Source organism: Salvelinus sp. IW2-2015, linkage group LG13 (assembly GCF_002910315.2).
Source record: "Salvelinus sp. IW2-2015 linkage group LG13, ASM291031v2, whole genome shotgun sequence".
NCBI classification, from domain to species: Eukaryota; Metazoa; Chordata; class Actinopteri; order Salmoniformes; family Salmonidae; genus Salvelinus; species Salvelinus sp. IW2-2015.
Window position 1 is genome coordinate 27,907,125 of NC_036853.1, and position 21,353 is coordinate 27,928,477.

At 41.4% G+C, this 21,353-nt stretch overlaps 1 protein-coding gene across 3 annotated transcripts in view; it reads left to right on the plus strand.

Annotated features, from left to right (window-relative positions):
- The first annotated feature begins 2,537 nt into the window (after positions 1–2,537).
- The window catches only part of LOC111972384 (CMP-N-acetylneuraminate-beta-1,4-galactoside alpha-2,3-sialyltransferase), a 100,451-nt gene continuing 81,635 nt past the window's right edge, over positions 2,538–21,353 (plus strand). For 2 of the 3 annotated variants that reach the window (XM_023999434.2, XM_070446208.1), the window contains 3 exon segments: positions 2,538–3,124; positions 6,305–6,431; positions 20,195–20,237. In XM_023999434.2, coding sequence (XP_023855202.1) covers positions 6,314–6,431; positions 20,195–20,237 — 161 coding nt within the window. In that variant the 5' untranslated portion in view covers positions 2,538–3,124; positions 6,305–6,313. 3 annotated transcript variants of the gene reach the window in all.

The window sequence follows — 21,353 nt, forward strand, 5'->3', positions numbered from 1 at the left end:
TTGTGTGTTGCACTTTTATTTAAGTCCAGTTTGAGAGGACATTTTAATAGTTGTGTGCTGTCATTTGCTATTTTTGTGAGGGGGGGGGACATGTTTGAAAATATTATTGTTAATTCTACATCTATAAGATGTTCTTACGGAGTGTGTCTACTACTACCCATCTCCACTCGGCCAAGATCATCAACCATGATGCACTTATTAGGATAGGATATAGGATAAGGTGGCTTTCAGATTGTCTTCATTGTTTGTCTGTAAACTGCTGTTGACTTGAGTGTAGGGTTGGAACATTTTCCCACGTTTTCCAGAAATCCCGGTCGGAATATGCCTGGAATCAGGAGGGAATAAGCAGGAAATCTAGGTATACCTAATCTGGGATTTCTGAAAAATTTGGGAATTTTGAGGAAGTGCCCATCATTTTGCGACCCTAATTGAGTGTGTGAGTCACAGAACTGACGGTATGGGTTACAGTTAGTTATAGAGGCCCACATTCACAGCAGTACCACTGAGCAAAATATTTATATCATCATCATTCAATAGTATGGAAAGACTTATGACTTATAATACATGGAAGAAAATTACTTTTCTATCAAAAATAACTGTATTGCTTTGTTTTATAATGATACATGTTCTATATTCACAGCCAGGAAGACACAGATGTAATTATTATAATAAGTAGTTTATTGAAAGATGTAAACTGTTGACTCTAGGGATCTTGGTAGCATCCCAAATGGAACCCTATTCCCTATATAGGGAGTAGGGCACCATTGGGACCGTTCCCTGGCCTGTTCATGTTTGACCTTATGAACGTTGACCTCTTTCCTGTGTCTGTGATAAATGAACGCTGGACTTCTTCCATATTATCATTCATGCATTTTGTAAACAATTTTTGTTTCAGTAAATTTTTGGCTTGCTTATGTCCTGTATTGGTGTTATTTGTTGGTGGTTCCATAACTATTTAATTACACTGGTTAACGATGTTTGACATGCTTATGACAATTATGACTACAATTTGCAGAATATGTAATCACACTTTCGGATACCTTGAGAGTTTTAGAAGATAATACTTCATACCATTAAATCACAGTAGTGATACATTTACCTCCCATATGGAGTAAAACGGTTAACTGAATTATTCCTGTCCTAGGAGAAGACTCTCCCAGTGTTTGTACCAGCAAACCTCACAGGTTAGCCCAAAACAGGATTTACACAGAACGTTTGAGATTAAGTTCAAGGAACCAATCATTGCTTGAATCCATAAGACAATTTTTACAGAACTGTATACGATTTTGAAGGTCATACAGTGCATTTGAAAAATTCAGACCCTTTGACTTTTTGTCACATTTTGTTACGTTACAGCCTTATTCTAAAATGGATTAAATTTGCTTTTTCCCCCTCATCACACCATTGCAGCAGCGCAAAAGATTCGGGGCTGACCCAAACAGTCGGCTCTTGGTAACGTCCATGCTGTACACCACCATGGTCGCCAATACCCCATAATGACAAAGCTAAAACAGGTTTCTAGATTTTTTCTTCTAATTTATAAAAAATAAAACAACTACCTTATATACATGTATTTAAGACCCTTTGCTATGAGACTCAAAATTGACCTCAGGTGCATCCTGTTTCTACAATTTTATTGGAGTCCACCTGTGGTAAATTCAATTGATTGGACATGATTTGGAAAGGCACACACCTGTCTATATAAGGTCCCACAGTTGACAGAGCAAAAACCAAGCCATAAGTATAGCTCTGCGACAGGATTGTGTCGAGGCACAGATCTGGGGAAGGATACCAAAACATTTCTGCAGCATTGAAGGTCCTCAAGAACACAGTGGGCTCCATGGAGTTTGCCAAAGGGCACCTAAAGGACTCTCAGACCATGAGAAACAAGATTCTCTGGTTTGATGAAACCAAGATTCAATGATTTGGCCTGAATGCCTAGTGTCATGTCTGGAGGAAACCTGGCACCATCCCTACAGTGAAGCATGGTGGTGGCAGCATCATGCGGTGGGGATGTTTTTCAGCGTCAGGGACTGGGAGACTAGTCAGGATCGAGGGAAAGATGAACGGAGAAAAGTATAGAGAGATCCTTGATGAAAACCTGCTCCAGAGCGCTCAGGACCTCAGACTGGGGTGAACGTTCCCCTTCCAACAGGACAGCAACCCTAAGCTCACAGCCAAGACAACGCAGGAGGGGCTTTTTTCTTCTCAATGTTCTTGAGTGGCCCAGCCAGAGCCCGGACTTGAACCCGATTGAACATCTCTGGAGAGACCTGAAAATAGCTGTGCAGCAACGCTTCACACCCAACCTGACAGATCTGCAGAGAAGAATAGGTGAAACTCCATAAATACAGGTTTGCCAAGCTTGTAGCGTCATACCTGAGATGACTTGAGGATGTAATCACTGCCAAAGGTGCTTCAACAAAGTACTCAGTAAAGGGTCTGAATACTTATGTAAATGTGATACTTTTTTTTTTTTTTTTCGTGTTTTGGCTTTGTCATTATGTGATATTGTGTGTAGATTGATGAGGGGGAAAAACTATTTAGAATAAGGCTGTAATGTAACAAAATGTGGGGAAAGTCAAGGGGTCTGAATACTTTACATTACAGTAGCCCAGCCTTTACAAAAATAACAGTTGTATATTGTTCTGTTTATGGTTTGCACCAGCTCTCACACAGGTTGAATGTCATTTGTGTTTAGCCAGCATTGCTCATTGTTTTTGAATGGAGACAAGAAAATGAGAAGTGCTGAACAGCCTTATGAATGTATGATTATCTTTCCTATTTCTGCTTTTCTATTTGAATCCAATGCACTGKCATTCACGTCGCAACAACGTGACTTCTTTCCACCCACACAACTAGCGACATTGTAGCAGTGTGCCACAGATTTGGCGTTTCAGAGATGTTCCCTCCCACTGTCAATGTTGGGTCTACTGTGTTGTGTGTGCTGATGGTGCAACTGTACAGTGACCGCTATTTACCTTTTGAGGAGGGTTACACATACACTCGCTGTTGGATATCAATTTGAAATTGACGCCGGAGATGGACAGCTAGCTCGCATATAAAGACGAAATGTTTATCTTAGCTATCAGTCACTTCTGGGACACGCATCATCAAAGAAACGGTAAGGACACAAAAGGTGACAGTTAGCATAGCGCTAGCTAGCTTCTGCACTTTGACCAGCCATGCTTCATTGCTTAAATAGTAACGTTAGAATGTGATAGAATGTAAAGTAGATACAGGTATTTAACATATCGACAAGCCTGTGCAATACATTTTTGGTCTTGCGCTTTGTTTCTGTTCACTGTATGCAATGCTGTTCGTTTAGCTAGCTAGCTGGCTTAGCTGTCCCTCCATGTCCAGATATACCTGACAGCCACCTAGCTCACTGAGCTATAATAAGAACGACCTAGCTGGGCTGGCGACCATGGTGGTGCACAGCATGGACGTCACCAGGACCTTGCTTTCTGGGCTGATTTTGGGTCAGCCCCGAATCTTTTGCGCTGCTGCAATGGTGTAAAAAAAAATGTAGTCAACTGAATGCGCCACTTACTTCATAGAGCTGTGGTTACGTGAAATTCCCGAAGTCATCCAACTGTTATAATCAGGGGTATAGTGCTGCTGGTGCGCAGTAGAGCGACGCTTCGCCAAGATCACTTAATTATTAATTAGTATTTTACATAAACGTAATATAATAGCATGATAATATCAGACTACTATTATACCAAAAACACCATGTAATTTAGGCTGAAATGTTGAATTGTTTTTCTCATTCGATGCCAGAGTTTAACTCCATCGGCTCTAAAATTCCATTAGTTCGGCCGGTTAGCCACACTTACATCAACATCATTCAAGATCACCTGTAAAACGTGAAGAATTATCATTCACGATTGACAGTGATGATGGCCTAATTTATAATAAAGTAGGCCTAATTTGGGGTTTTAGGATAAAAAAAACTACTTTTTCCTTTAGCCACTTACAGTATGTGTCGGCATAGGCAATCATGCAATTAGGCTGGTACATTGTATGCATATTCTAAAATGATTTTATACATAGGCTCCATGTCGGTACCAACTTTCATTCAGAAATTATGGCTAATAACGTTTTTTTGAATGGTTATATCTATATATAAAAAATGGCACTGCACCACTGGTTATAATAAATGTAAAGCAATTGCCATGTGTGGTCAACTGATAATTCCAGCACCATTTTGATTGGGAGAGCGTCATTGCACTTATTTGAGACAATCATGGGAACTCATCTCGATAAATAAAAAAATAGATATGGATAAATCAATCAATGTCCGATTTTTGTTTAAACTAAATCTCCGTTTGGATATTTGGTTACAATTAGGATGTGAAATGTTAGCTAAATCGAGGTGAGTGCTGATGATCATTAGTCTAGCAATTGAAAGCGATTTTGTCCACACACACACACATTACCTGATGAGCATCCCTGATGTTTTCCTGAACTTTCCAATACTTTTGTGATGCATTTCAGTCGCTTAGCCTACTGATGCGAATACACATTTGTACACTTTTACCATAGGCTATTCAAGTCATTTGACATATGTTTGTATTGTTTAAAATGTTAATGAGGCCTACATCGTTTCCATAACAATGTAGCTGAAAACACCATCGGCTTCATTGACTTACTGAATTTATTCTCTTGTAATTGTAAGCGAGGCTACTTGCTGATATATTATTTTAAATATTATTGTAACAGTAAGCCAACCTACACAGTAACCCATGTTATGTGGTTACTGACCACAATCGATTGAATTAATAATACGTGTTGATTATTTGGCATTGGGGAGAGCATCGCTCATGGAAAAAAACAACGATGAAGGAAGGGGTGCTGGATTTGCCAAATTATAATTACTCCTGACTCTATAAAAAAATTAATGAATTGAAAATACTACTCCAGCATATTTTAGCTACAGAGGATCAATATATATATATATATATATATATTTAAATAGCTGTAAATTATGTTTTGTCACATTATGAGCGCATAGGTGTAACCGATGTGAAATGGCTATGTTACATAAGCCTAGTCTACTGTCGGGAATGCATCAATTGGCCAGCCCGCACAGCAAATATAAAACAGTTGATTGTTGATGTGTGGCTTTCAATGAACAGCAGGCAGGCAGCAGCTAGAAGGTATTTCGCAATATTTCAAAATACAATTGCGGGGGAAAAAATCTGTTTGAACAGGTTAGTGCCACTGGAAAGTTGGTGGACTATAATTTCCTCCTCATATTATAGGCCTAAAATCTGTGTAGGCCTATCCACTATTTTCATTGGCCTATGCTATTGGTTGCATTTAAGACATTTGTTTTATTGATCTCAGTATGTACATGTCAGAGTAGCTTATCATTTGTGTGGTATAAAAAAAAAAWTATTATTGTAATGTCTCCATTCATGTAAAATTACAGGAAATTATTTTAGAAACGTCACTTTTTTTCCTAGGACCCACCAGCCCCTTAGCCCTGGTCTTTAGGATTGAGCCCCGATTGTTTTGACATTCTGGTGACGGCCCTGGCGCACAGCCCAGGTGGTGCCAAGGCAGGGGGTGCGGTAGCGGAGGAATGCTCAACTCCGTTCTCTTAAATCGAGTGGTCGAGCGATTTGCTAGCAACAACATTAAGTCATCAGTCGATACTTTTAAAAATGCCTATTCAGAAAACGCTTACCTGCAACTGCGGCCCATCATACTTTTAATAAAATATTTTATGGAATACAACCAGCGATTTTTTTCCTAATTTGTGTTGCTCAACTGGAGATGTCTTGACTTGTCTTGACTTTTGCGCTGAGTTGAAAACACAAATTATGAAAAAGTCGGTGGTTGTAAATTTATTCGATAAAAAAAAAAAGTAAAGTATGAATATGATCACTATGTGGAAGGATCATTGTTGTACAGGATAAACATAGGTACAGATAAGAGTCTTCAGAATTGACATTTTTACAAGTATCAACTGATTGTTGTTGCTAGCACATCCGCAACCAGTTATCAAAACTCAATCCCCGCCTCGATATTAGAGAACAGAATGTTCCTCAATTAGGGGTGCAGTTGAAGTTCTGCGCAATCAATGAACCAAACCTGCTGCTATTCTATCCTGTTCTATTATTTTGACACTATTCTATAAAAAGTGCATTTTAATTCCATATATTGGATTGTATCATATTCTATGCTATTATATTCTCTTTCCTATTCAAAAAAAAAATCCATGCATTTTGAAATAGAATTTATCCTGATAACAATCAATCCCCTTCACCTACAATGTGGATGGTGCCATGTACAGTAGGAGGTGATGAGAATCATGAAGCCAACCCGTCACCTGCTCCTGGTGCTTTGTCCCATGGTGGTCCTGGGCTTCCTCTACTACTCCTCTGGGAGACTGCACCCCTGGGGCTGGGGACATAAATCACGTAAGTACAGTATAGCAACTACCCATGTCCTAGACTGAGTGCCAGTCTGTTTGTGCTATCATGCCAAATCATTGTTACTCATTGTCATGCCAAACATGTTTATAATGAGTATGATGCACCAAGCTTTGCCCCCACCCCCACTCAGCATAATGTTTCCTGTCATTGTAGCAGCATGTTTTGTGTATACTACTTCTTACCAGAAGGGGGAGCTAAGAGACTAAGGCAACTAAGGAAACATGGAACTGAAAGATGTACTGTACATTCAGTAAATTCAGAAATCACGTAACTAAACTAAACAAAATAAACTACACTATAGAACAAAGAAATTATATAAAACAAGATAGTAAAAAGCTTAAAGTACCTTAAATTAAATTCTAGGCAAAAAAAGCAAAAAAGCTTCATCCTTCATTGAGGTAGATGGCTTGTTCGTAACAAAACCCTTTGATATTGCCAACCACCTGAATATCATTTTTTTTTACAAGATTTGCAAACTAAGGCATGACATGTGAGCAACAAATGCTGAGCCTTTTTATTTATGCATAACGGACCAAATAATGAAAGACAACGACTGTAGTTTTGAGTTCTGCAAAGTTGGTGTGGGAGAGGTGAAAATATTGTTGCTATCTCTAAATAAGGATACACCACCTGGTACCGACAACCTGGATGGTAAATTGCTGAAGTTGGTAGCGGGATACATTGTGACTCCTGTTTGCCACATCTTCAATTTAGGCCTAGAAGATAGTGTGTGTCATCAGACATGGAGGGAGGCAAAGGTCTTTCCACTATCCAAGAATACCAAAGCACCCGTAATGGTTCAGACAGCCGACCAATCAGCCTGTTACCAATGCTTAGCAAACTTTTGGGAAAAATCGTGTTTGACCAAATACAGTGATATTTTACAGAAAACAAATAAAAAACAGACTTTCAGCATGCTTATAGGGAAGGGCACTCAACATGCTCGGCACTGACACAAATTCCTGATGATTGGCTGAAAGAAAAATGATAAGAAGATTGTGGGAGCTGTTTTGTTAGTATTCAGTGCAGCTTTTGATGTCATCGATCATAACCTCTTGGTGAAAAAGCGTAGGCGTTATGGATTTACATCCTCTGCCTTATCATGGATTGACAGTTACCCGAGTGTGGTGAACCACAAGGCCAGCTGGCTTGGGTAATTATTGTTTTCTGTTTTTACTAATGACCTTTCACTGACCTTGAATAAAGCCTGTGTGTCTATGTACTCTGACAATTCAACCGTATACACGTAAGCTAAGACAGTAAAATAAGTAACTGACACCCTTAACATAGAGCTCCAGTCAGTTTTAGAATGGGTAACTAGCAATAGGCTGGTGCTAAATATCTAAAAAAACTAAAAGCATAGTTTTCGGGACAAATCACTCACTCAACCCTAAACCTCATCTAGATCTATTACTTAATAATGTGACGATTGAGCAAGTTGAGGAGACTAAACTGCTAGGTGTAACCCTAGATAGCAAGCTGTCATGGTCAAAACATATAGACTCAATGGTTGCTAAAATGGAAAGAGGTCTGTCCATGATAAGGCATTGTTCTGCTTTCTTGGCATCTAAATCAACCAGGCAGGTCCTACAGGCTTTAGTTTTATCGCACCTAGACTACTGCCCAGTTGTCTGGTCATGTGCGGCAAGGAAGGACATAGGAAAATTGCAGTTGGTCCAGAACAGAGCAGCACGTATTGCGCTTAGATGTACACGGAGGGCGAATGTCAGTGGTATGCATGTCAATCTCTCCTCAGAGTTGAGGCGAGATTGACTGCATCACTATTGGTCTTTGTGCAAGGTGTTGATGGGTTAACGGTACTGAATTGTCTGTTCAAGCAGTTGTCACACAGTTCGGACACTCATCGGTACGACACAAGACATGCAGCCAGAGTCTCTTCACAGTCCCCAGGTCCAGAACAGAGGCTGGGAGACACACAGTATTAAATAGAGCCATGAATACATGGAACTCTCTGCCACCCCAGATAACTCTAGCAATAAAACCAGATTAAAAAAKCAGATAAAAGAACACATTACGGCACAATGGGGACTGTGAAGAGACACAGACATTTTTATACATTTTGTATTGTATTTTGCATTGTATTGTCTTATGTTGTTATGTACACTGAGTGTACAAAACATTAGGAACACCTTCCTAATATTGAGTTGCACCCCCTTTGCCCTCAGAACAGCCTCAGTTCATTGGGGCATGGACTCTACAAGGTGTCAAAAGTGTTCCACAGGGATGCTGGCCCATGTTGACTACAATGCTTCCCACAATTGTGTCAAGTTGGCTAGATGTCCTTTGGGTGGTGAACCATTCTTGATACACACGYGAAACTGTTGAGCATGAAAAACCCAGAAGCGTTGCAGTTCTTGACACAAACCGGTGCGTCTGGCACCGACTACCATACCCCGCTCAAAGGCACTTACATTGCGTTCGGAAAYTAATCAGACCCCTTTACTTTTTCCACATTTTGTTTTGTTACAGCCTTTTTCCTCATCAATCTACACACAAAACCCCATAATGACWTAGCAAAAACAAGTTTTTAGAAAATTTAACAAATGTATTAAAAATACAAAACAGYAATATCACATTTACATAAGTATTCAGACCCTTTACTCAGTAATTTGTTGAAGCACCATTGGCAGCGGTTWCAGCCTCYAGTCTTCTTGGGTATAATGCTTCAAGCTTGGCACACCTGTATTTGAGGAGTTTCTCCCATTCTTCTCTGCAGATCCMSTCAAGCTCTGTCAGGTTGGAGGGGGAGCGTCGCTGCACAGCTATTCTGAGGTCTCTCCAAAGATGTTCCATTGGGTTCAAGTCCATTAGCTGGYCAACTAAAGGACAATGAGACTTGTCCCAAAGTCACTCCTGCATTGTCTTGACTGTGTGCTTAGAGTCATTGTCCTGTTGGAAGGTGAACCTTCACCCCAGTCTGAGGTCCTGAGCCCTCTGTAGCAGGTTTTCATCAAGGATCTCTCTGTACTTTGCTCCATTCATTTTCCCCTCGATCCTGACTAGTCTCCCAGTCCCTGCCGCTGAAAAACATCCCCACAACATGATGCTGCCACCACCATGCTTCACCGTAGGGATGGTGCTAAGTCTCCTCCAGACGTGATGCTTGGCATTCATGCCAAAGAGTTGAATTTTGGTTTCATCAGACCAGATAATCTTGTTTCTCATGGTCTGAGAGTCCTTTAGGTGCCTTTTGGCAAACTCCAAGCGGGCTGTCATGTGCTTTTTACTGAGGACTGGCTTKCGTCTGGCCACTCTACTATAAAGGCCTGATTGGTAGAGTGCTGCAGAGATTGTTGTCCGTCTGGAAGGTTTTCCCATCTCCACAGAGGAACTCTGGAGCTCTGTCAGAGTGACCATCGGGTTCTTGGTCACCTCCCTGACCAAGGCCCTTCTCCCTGATTGCTCAGTTTGGCCGGGCGGCCAGCTATAGGAAGAGTCTTGGTGGTTTAAAAATCCTTCCATTTAAGAATCTTGGAGACCTTCAATGCTGCAGACATTTTTTGTACTCTTCCCCAGATCTGTGCCTCGACACAATCCTGTCTCGGAGCTCTACGAGCAAATCCTTTGACCTCATGGCTTGGTTTTTGCTCTGACATTCACTGTCAACTGTTGGACCTTATATAGACAGGTGTGTGCCTTTCCAAATCATGTCCAATCAATTGAATTTACCACAGGTGGACTCCAATAAAGTTGTAGAAACATCTCAAGGATGATCAATGGAAACAGAATTTACCTGAGCTCAATTTCGAGTCTCATAGGAAAGGGTCTGAATACTTGTGCAAATAAGGTATCTGTTTTTWATTTTTAATATATTTGCAAACATTTCTAAACACCTGTTTTCACTTTGTCATTATGGGGTTTTGTCTGTAGATTGATGAGGAAAAACATGTATTTATTCCATTTTAGAATAAGGCTGTAATGTAACAAAATGTGGAAAAAGTCAAGGGGTCTGAATGCTTTCTGAATCTTTTGCCTTGCCCATTCACTCTCTGAATGGAACACATACACAATCCATGTCTCAATTGTCTCCAGGCTTAAAAATCCATCATTAACCTTTCTGCTCCCCTTCATCTACACTGATTGAAGTGGACTTAACAAGTGAGGTCAATAAGGGATTATAGCTTTCACCTGGATTCACCTGCTCAGTCTGTCATGGAAAGAGCTGTTCCTAATGTTTTGTACACTCAGTGTATGATGTATTTTATGTGTTTTATTTGTTGTGTATTTTTTCCTGTTTTGACCCCAGGAAGAGTAGCTAATTGGGCATCCCAATAAAATATTAAATACTAATACTACATCAGGCATGTGCATATGTAAATAGGCTGCATCGCAGATTGAGATTGCAGTGGTGGGCTCATCTGAAACACCGTGAAACCAAAAACCGGACTAGGCTACTTAATAAGTTGGAGTTGCAAAACTGCAGTGTATTTTAACAAATGCTGTGACATGATACTAATGGATTATCAATCAATTTATTTGATGCGACTATACTCTATATACTCTGTCCTTTTCAGTTGTGTATTTTGTCCCCAGAATGATTTTGAATCTCCAAAGGCTGTTTGTTTATTGTCATTAGCAATAAACGGACATGTTTTATCACACCATGTAGTAATGTTGGAACCAGCTAGAGCTGGTGCCTCTACTTCTCTATCTATTATTTGCACAACCATTATTTTGTGTCTTTAATTTGTGATGGAAAGCTTGAATATCTTTTTCATGCGATATTGCGTCTGCCCTACTCTTTCATAGCATAAAGACAAGCACTTTTGTATACAAGCATTAGCCATCTAGCGTCTCACAGATTCAACTTGATTCACTAAAGCATTCAATTGCATGTTTTGCCGTTTTTTTTTAAACGATTGCAAAATAATTTGGTATGGTGTGCTCCACTGAACACAACTTGGGTGTCTTTCTTGTACAGTAATCTTGTTCCCAGACACTTCTGCCCAAATGTGGGAAGAGTCTGGTGGACCAACGCGTCAAACTTGGCCTTCATTAGCCAATACAGAAAGACCGGGAGTTACTACCGGCGCATAGGCATTGGCTTAAATCGGGTTAAGGCCAACTTTGAATCGTTGATTTCCCAGGCGTACATGTGCTGTGCACAATCGCCTGTGGACGAGGTTACTTGTAAAGTAACTAGTTGATACTTTTAGTGGTAGAGGGCAATGTTTCCTCTTTGCCGTCTTTCACATGTTTATTTATTTATTTTTATTTCACCTTTATTTAACCAGGTAGGCTAGTTGAGACCAAGTTCTCATTTACAACTGCGTGCCCTGGCCAAGATAAAACAAAGCAGTGAGGTAGGATACGGGAGGTAAGGAAATAAATAGGCCATAGTGGCGAAATAATTACAATATAGCAATTAAACATTGGAGTGATAGATGTGCAGAAGATGAATGGGCAAGTAGAGATACTGGGGTGCAAAGGAACAAAATAAATAAATAACAGTATGGGGATGAGGTAGTTGGATGGMCTATTTACAGATGGTCTACGTACAGATGCAGTGATCTGTGAGCTGCTCTGACAGCTGGTGCTTAAAGTTAGTGAGGGAGATATGAGTCTCCAGCTTCAGTGATTTTTGCAGTTTGTTCCAGTCATTGGCAGCAGAGAACTGGAAAAGAAAGGCGGTCAAAGGAGCAATTGGCTTTGGGGGTGACCAGTGAAATATACCTGCTGGAGCGCGTGCTCCGGGTGGGTGCTGCTATGGTGACCAGTGAGCTGAGATAAGGCAGGGCTTTACCTAGCAAAGACTTATAGATGACCTGGAGCCAGTGGGTTTGGCGACGAATATGAAGGATCGGTAGGATAGTCAGTTTTACGAGGGTTTGTTTGGCAGCATGAGTGAAGGATGCTTTGTTGCGAAATAGGAAGCTGATTCTAGATTACATTTTGGATTGGAGCTGCTTAATGTGAGTCTGGAAAGAGAGTTTTCAGTCTAACCAGACACCTAGGTATTTGTAGTTGTCCACATATTCTAAGTCAGAACCGTCCAGAGTTGTGATGCTGGACGGGCAGGCAGGTGCGGGCAGCGATCGGATGAAGAGCATGCATTTAGTTTTACTTGCATTTAAGATCCGTTCGGAGGCCACGAAAGAACAGTTGCATGGCATTGAAGCTCGTCTGGTGGTTAGTTAACACAGTGTCCAAAGAAGGGCCAGAAGTATACCGAATGGTGTCATCTGCGTAGAGGTGGATCAGAGAATCACCAGCAGCAAGAGCGACATCATTGATGTATACAGGGAAAAGAGTCGGCCCGAGGATTGAACCCTGTGGCACCCCCATAGAGATTGGCAGAGGTCCGGACAAAAGGCCCTCCGATTTGACACACTAAACTCTGTCTGAGAAGTAGTTGGTGAACCAGGCGAGGCAGTCATTTGAGAAACCAAGGCTGTTGAGTTCGCCTGATAAGAATGTGGGGATTGACAGAGTCGAACGCCTTGGCCAGGTCGATGAATACAGCTGCACAGTATTGTGTCTTATCGATGGTGGTTACGATATCGTTTAGGACCTTGAGCGTGGCTGAGGTGCACCCATGACCAGCTTGGAAACCAGATTGCATAGCGGAGAAGGTACGATGGGATTCGAAATGGTCAGTGATCTGTTTGTTAACTTGGCTTTCGAAGACCTTAGAAAGTTAGGTTAGGATAGATATAGATCTGTAGCAGTTTGGGTCTAGAGTGTCTCTCCCTTTGAAGGGGGGGATGACCGCGGCAGCTGTCCAATCTTTGGGAATCTCAGACGATACGAAAGATAGGTTGAACAGGCTAGTAATAGGAGTTGCAACAATTTTGGCGGATCATTATAGAAAGAGAGGGTCCAGATTGTCTAGCCCGGCTGATTTGTAGGGGTCCAGATTTTGCAGCTCTTTCAGAACATCAGCTATCTGGATTTGGGTGAAGGAGAAATGGGGGAGGCTTGGGCAAGTTGCTGTGGGGGGTGCAGGGCTGTTGACCGGGGTAGGGGTAGCCAGGTGGAAAGCATGGCCAGCTGTAGTGAAATGCTTATTGAAATTCTCAATTATCTTGGATTTATCGGTGGTGACAGTGTTTCCTAGCCTCAGTGCAGTTGGCAGCTGGGAGGAGGTGCTCTTATTCTCCATGGACTTTACAGTGTCCCATAACTTTGGGACACTGTGCTACAAGATGCACATTTCTGTTTGAAAAAGCTAGCCTTTGCTTTCCTAACTGCCTGTATCGCGGGGGCTACTCGATGCTAATGCAGTACACCACAGGATGTTTTTGTGCTGGTCAAGGATAGTCAGGTCTGGAGTGAACCAAGGGCTATATCTGTTCCTGGTTCAACATTTTTTGAAGGGAGCATGCTTATTTAAGATGGTGAGGAAAGCACTTTTAAAGAATGACCAGGCATCCTCTGCTAACGGAATGAGGTCAATATCCTTCCAGGATATCCGGGCCAGGTCGGTAAGAAAGGCCTGCTAGCTGAAGTGTTTTGGGGAGCGTTTGACAGTGTTGAGGGGTGGTCGTTTGATTGCAGACCCATTACGGATGCAGGCAATGAGGCAGTGATTGCTGAGATCCTGGTTGAAGACAGTATTTGGAGGGCAGGTTGGTTCGGATGATATCTATGAGGGTGCCCGTGTTTACGGATTTGGGGTTGTACCTGGTAGGTTCATTGATAATTTGTGTGAGATTGAGGGCATCAAGCTTAGATTGTAGGATGGCCGGGGTGTTAAGCATGTCCCAGTTTAGGTCACCTAACAGCACGAGCACTGAAGATAGATGGGGGCAATCAATTCACATATGGTGTCCAGGGCACAGCTGGGGCCAGAAGGTGGTCTATAGCAAGCGGCAACAGTGAGAGACTTGCTTCTGGAAAGGTTGATTTTCGGCAACAGTGAMAGACTTACTTCTGGAAAGGTTGATTTTTAAAAGTAGAATCTCAAATTGTTTGTGAACAGTCCTGGATATTAAGACATAACTCTGCAGGCCATCTCTGCAGTAGATTGCAACTCCGCCCCCTTTGGCAGTTCTGTCTTGTCGGAAAACATTATAGTTAGGGATGGAAATTTCAGGGGTTTTGGTGGTCTTCCTAAGCCAGGATTCAGACACGGCTAGGACATCCGGGCTTGCAGAGTGTGCTAAAGAAGTGAATAAAACAAACTTAGGGAGGAGGCTTCTAATGTTAACTTGCATGAAACCTAGGCTTTTACGGTTACAGAAGTCAACAAATGAGAGCGCCTGGGGAATGGGAGTGGAGCTAAGCACTGCAGGGCCTGGATCTACATCACCAGAGGAACAGAGGATGAGTAGGATAAGGGTACGGCTAAAGGCTATAAGAACTGGTCGTCTAGTACATTCGGAACAGAGAGTTAAAGGAGCAGGTTTCTTGGCACGGTAGAATATATTCAAGGCATAATGTACAGACAAAGGTATGGTAGGATGTGAATACAGTGGAGAAAACCTAGGCATTGAGTGACGATGAGAGAGATATTGTCTCTAGAAACATCATTTAAACCAGGTGAGGTCACCGCATGTGTGGGAGATGGAACTAAAGGGTTAGCTAAGGCATATTGAGCAGGGCTATAGGCTCTACGGCGAGATAAGACAATAACCACTAACCAAAACAGCAATGGACAAGGCATATTGACATTAGGAGAGGCATGCGTAGCCGAGTGATCATAGGGGTCCAGTGAGTAGCTAGGCGGGCTGGAGACACGGCAATTCAGACAGCTAGCGGGCCAGGGCTAGCAAGCTAGCAGAGGGGCCTTAGAGGGACGTTGCGATGGAAGAAGTCTGTTGTAGCCCCCTCGTGCAGTTATGTTGGCAGACCAGTCGTGATGGATCAGCAAGGCTCTGTATAGTAAAAGGGTCCAGGCCAATTGGCAAAATAGGTATAGTGTCCAAAGAAATTGGCCGATGTACCTCTTCAGCTAACAGTCCGATATGCTCTAGACAGCTAGCGGSCCGCGGCTAGTAGGCTAGCAGATGGGCATTCAGGGGACGTCGCGATGGAGGAGCATATTGAAAAAAAACTTGGGCAGATTACGTCAGTAGTCCAGTCGTGATGGATTGGCAGGGCTCCGTATCGGCAGTAAAAGGGGTCCAGGCCAATTGGCAAGATGGGTATTTTAGCCCAAGGAGTGGCTGATGGACCTCTTCAGCTAGCCGGAAGATGGGCCTAGCATAGGCTAGCTCCAGGCTAATTGGTGCTTGCTTCAGGACAGAGACGTTAGCCAGTAGTGGCCACTCAGCTAGATAGCTACGTAGATCCAGCTGAAAAGGTTCAGAGTTTGCGGTAGGAATCCGAAGCTATGGAGAAAAATAAGTCCGATATGCTCTGGTTTGAATCGCGCTATGCAGACTGGCAAGAGTTGTCTGGGCTAAATGTTAGCTGATGGCCGCTCTGACTACTAGCTAGTAGCTAGTTAGCTGGCTAGCTTCTGTTGGGGGTTCCGGTTGTAAAGTAAAGAAAATAGCAGATCCATACCACATTGGGTGAGGCGGATTGCAGGAGAGTATGTTGAAGTTGAGGTTAAGAAAAATATAAAAAAAGATATGCGAAGAAAAAATATATTAAAAGATATATACACGGGTCACGACAAGACAAAGACAGAGACGTCTGACTGCTATGTCATCTTGGATTTTTGTTTTTCAGTTCATCTGTAGTTAATTTGTACCATCACATTCTCCAGTAAAAACATTCTGGGGGGTTATTGTACACAAACCTGTTGATGCATCACCTGTCTCAGTAAACACACAAATGACTGTGCATCCCAAATGGCACCCTATTTCCTATGTAATGCTATATAGTGCACTACTTTTGCCCAGGGTCCTGGTCAAAAGTAGTTCACTATGTAGGGAATAAGTTACCATTTTGGTCATCAACGAGATGTTATGAGATATTAGTGCTAACTGACATAGACAGCAGAGGCGGTTGGGCTTTTAACTAACAGCTTGTTGTAATGGACTAGAATCTAGTCACTAGATATTTGTGTCGAATAACACCAAGGTGTCTGGGATTTATTAGAATCATGTCTTTGGCAAGGAGACTTTTGTTTTCGAAATCTCCTTGGCAAGGCTCTTTTTCAAATAATTATTATACTGTTAAATAATGTTATTCCAGCCTGAGCTTTTCTCTGCATCATAACAAAATGGTTTAACTTTATTCCTATGCAATTACCGGAATAGGCTAACTAAAGTTATACGTAACAACGTACAGTAGGCCTACAACGTAACTACACAGCTATAGAGCATTACACGACTTTGTCGTGTTTATTTTGTAAAGTTATACATCCATGATGGTTTTTAAAGTTACATGTTTAGGTTGAATGTCTAACTCAGGAGAAACAACAACACTACTCTTCTCTTTCATTCTCTTATGTCCTTCCTCTCACTCTGTCAACTAGCACCCAGGGTCTGTGAAAATACACGTATTTCAAAGCAGAAAATGATTCCTGTACCTCAGGCATATCAGCATTTGTTAGCAATTTGGGAGAGATGTTTGTTCACCGCTCTCCACAGATGCAGGTTGAGTTCCTAGTTCAGAAAAGGGATGGAGGAGCGAGCCAAGCATGATGCCGTAGGGCTTCTTGTTCTCTGACAACCTGAGTCCAGGCTTGATTTGAAAATAGCCCATTATGTAAAAACCAAGTAAACGTTTGGAGATTAGTACATTTAACTTTACTCTGAGTGTTTAAGCTTTTTGGCAGATGAGCCAAAGAAAGAAAGTTGAGCAYGCTAAACAGGTGTCCTCAAACAATAGATCTTATTAGAGCAACTCAACAACCTCACACTCCCTGTCCTGATTTTACGGTACATTTACGCCAACTTCTGTGTCACTGTGAGGTGTGTTGAACTTTCTTTTATGTGGTTTGTAAGGTGTATCTCTTTAAATGGTCCTCATCCCTGATTTGAGGCTGCATCCCTATTCTCTACATAATTCACTACATTTGACCAGAGCGCTATGGGCCCTGGTCCAAAGTAGTACACTACATAGGGAATAGGGTGCCATTTGGGACACAACCCTTATCTAACAGCTTGTTCTACAACAATAGCTTGTTCTCCTATGAACCCACTATCAAGCAATGCACCTCTCAGGAAGTTGTTTGGACTAGGCAGACTGTGTATTATTCACTTGTTTGGACTCCTGAATGTCCAATGACGTGCAAACCAAACCCTTCAACTGTGTAATCTTGATTGAATGACTTCTCTTTTTAATCATCCTGTCATCCGCTTCTCCTACTCTGGACAACAAACAATGTCGATCTAAGCCCTTTTACAGCTTTAATTTGTTTATTTTCAATAGGGTTATTGCTTGATTTCATGATTTGCAATATCGTCCAACACTTTGTTAAAATGGCAGGCTGAGACGTTTTGAGTTTTGACCCAGTTTTGCCGACAGTGAACGATGATGTTGGTGGTAGAGCCTAGCTGCCTAGGAGCAACAGAACGGGAGATGGATGTGCTCTTCTGAGAGAGGGCGCTAGTAGTGTTAGTGGAAATGGTGAGGGTAGTGGTTAATATGGCTTCTTGTTTATGTCACACCCTATGACTAACACCACTCAATCAACCACCTGTTTTCACACTGTTTTTTCCACATAGAAATAACATTTCTACAGCGAACATTCCCATTCAAGTCATTGTTCTGTGATGGATAGGCCCATGGCAAGTAATTATATTTCTGTGGTTTTCCCTTGGATAGGAGGGCGTTTCCAGCGATATCTAACGGAACACTTACTACCCTGGGGCTTAACTCGTTACTTAACTCTTGTGTTTCAGAGAAAGACCTGGATAGTTTTGTCTCCGTGGGACAATTATTTCACTCAGGTAGTATAGATTAAGGTTAAGCCAACCCTGCCACATATAAACCAGGCATCCATGTTGGGAGGTTTTGTAGATCTTAGGAACTCATATGCATTTTAAAAAGCCTGGCTTTCTCATAGTACTCACTTAGGTGTGCTTACATTTGATTAACAAACATCTAGAATTGAGTGCAACTGCTGTAAAATAGTGTATCTGGCATATCAGATGATAATAGTGGTCATTCGCTGTATTATTGAAACTATGTATTTCATTTATTGAAATCCATCACCTCCCAACATTGTAAAACATTTCCTTCCAAACTGGTCAGTCTTCTATGGTATGTCCACATGTTGAAATACAGTATATCTTTCAAAGACAATTATCTTCTATGTAGATGTGTTAATTTTATAGGAAAAGAATGTCTGGAAATGTACAATTTCATTCAGTGTTTCTCTTTTGGATGCGTATATAAGACTTCACCTTTAACGTTTTAATGATTCACTGTACATTGAGAACCAGCCTTCTTTAGAATTTCATAACCAAATGTGGATCATTCAACCTCATTAATGACCTTGACATAGGAAATGAAAACGTGCCATAGAAACCCCCATAGTTGACCAAAATCCACCCTGCAGTGAAGAGATATATCTTTGTAAGAGCAGGACCCATGGGCTCCCCTGATTTCCAGACCCCGGAATCTAGAGCCCAGAGGTAGCTGGCTAGAGGCTTGCTGCTTTCCATCAGGAAACTGCTGCTAGAGCAAATCTCACTCTCTGCCCAGCAATAATAAGAAGCACCTATTTATCTCCTCCCCAACTAACCCACCACGTTTCACAACAAACCTCTCAATCCCATCAGCCCTCCATGAACCTGTCACCACAGCACTCCTCCCACACACACACACACACACACACACACACACACACACACACTGTGGTCTAGTCTCACACAGCCAGATGGTATTAGATCAACTTACAGCTTTATCTTCATCTTGTTCTTGAAGATCTCCAACTGACTGTCTTCTCTTTTTATTTGTACTTCATTTCCTTTTAAGAAGCAGGGTGCACGGCGTCATTTGCTTTAGCAGACAGATAGCAGCACCATGAAAGAGCTGGATAACTTGAGTAACTAATGAGAGGCCACAGATCTGGCTACTCCAGTGTCAATTTAATTGAACTCTGCCGGGCAAATGTTAAAGATCTGTACTTTCTTGTTGTTGTTGACTGAATGTACTGTTTTGAAAGTYGGTGAACAGTGCTCTGCTGCTTTTTCAAATGCAAGTGTGACCTCTGTTTACTTTTGTTTTAARAGGAAATGTTGGATTCAAAACTATCATTTGTTTTTCTTGTTTTATTTTGAATGAAGGAAGCTGAGATGAAGTTGTCCTGACCTCAGTAAATCAGTTAAACCGCATCATTTATCTAGACACATTTGTGTTGCTGTTCCATTCCCATAAGGACATGAGGTCATGTACCAGGCCTGCAAATAAAGGGCAGAGAYGACACAGTCATTACCAGTTTAAAGAACAGCTCCAGTGACCTCTGATATGATGAATATAATATAATGATTGCAGACAGACATGTTTTTATGAAGTTGAAAATGTACCCGTGTCGTAAGAGATTCATATATGTCCATGTTGTAAGTAGAAATAGCTACTGCCTCATGATCCATGACGTTTCCTATGAACCAGGCTCCAACAGAAACGTACCAAAAAATGTAATTTTCTCTCATTGCTTTCCACTAGTTGTTCTTTTAAGCTTCATGGTACCTATGGATCTTAGACCTTGTCTATAGATGATCCACAGCTAAATMAATATGAAAGAAAGTAAACATTGATTACTACACTTTTTGATTTAGTTTGTATTCATCAGTTTTGCAATGTTTCGTTTTGTTCCTTGTTCTCRAGCCATCAACATTATACTTAATCTCGCTCTGTCTCTCTCTTRCTGMCTCTCGTTCTAGTGTATGACAAACAGGGATTCTTGCTGAAGTTGGATGGTAATCTGTAAGTATTCCCTTKATACATTCTCTTTTCCAGTGTGTTGTGTTTTACCCCTTCACCTTGCTTTGTGTGTTTTGGCTACATGACGTTCATGTATGTTTTCGGTAGCCTCGACAGTCATCAAACTCTTAAGACTGTTACTGCTTCGGCTCCTTATCGCAAGTATTCCTAGTTATTTCACAAGATCATTATTTTTGTGTGTTAGTGTGTGTTTGTTAATGATTAAATCGATGAGTTATACGTACGAGCATGATACTAGCAACGTCAAGGTTGTGGGTTCCCTTCTCACAGGGGGGTCGTTCATTTCATTTCAGCAAGTCATGACACCCAGATTGTTCTGAAATCGTTTCTGTAGTTAGAAAAAAATAAGCYTTCCGGAATCATTKTTTTGTTGAAATATTATTTGATCTCTGAGAAGTTAAGCTAATTGATTTCACCTATATTAGCCATTTTAATTTATAGGATTCATTTAATATTCAATAATTATAGTACCTAGCATCTTATTTGAACCAAACTTTTTTCTAACAATGAGTTAGACATGAGGAATCCAAAGAAATGGTCCAGAGACTTGCATTGATTTGTGACACAGGTGCAAAAAAAGTTAGCATTTGAAACAGTGGCCAGGTAAACAAAACCAAAGCATGGGTTGCTGTCATACCAGCTCCCCAGCGGACTGCCGCGCAGAAGAAATATCAGCCTGCGCAGAGAAGTACGAGATTCAACTCAACTTTCTAGAGTTTTCTCATTTAGTTAACACTATCAACGTTTTGCTTTACCTTGGGAATTGTGCTCAAATCAGCACAATATTAGCCACTTTCAATGTAACATACCGAAACAAAACAACTATGCAAGACTTAGTATGCAGAACTAACTGCAATAGATTTTATTGTAGGCAGAGTGCATTGGAGTAGGATTCAATTGCATTGACAGGCACGACTCAGCCCGCACTCTACATAGACCGGTATGCCATAACCAGTCAGAGCTAAAGTAGGCCTATATGCAAATATCCATTGCCATATATGGATCTGTGCCATTCACTTTGAACTGTTTTGTGTTTACAGCATGAGTGGTCACGAGTAGACGTGCTTGTTTTGAGATCAAAGCGAGAGCTGCATGTAG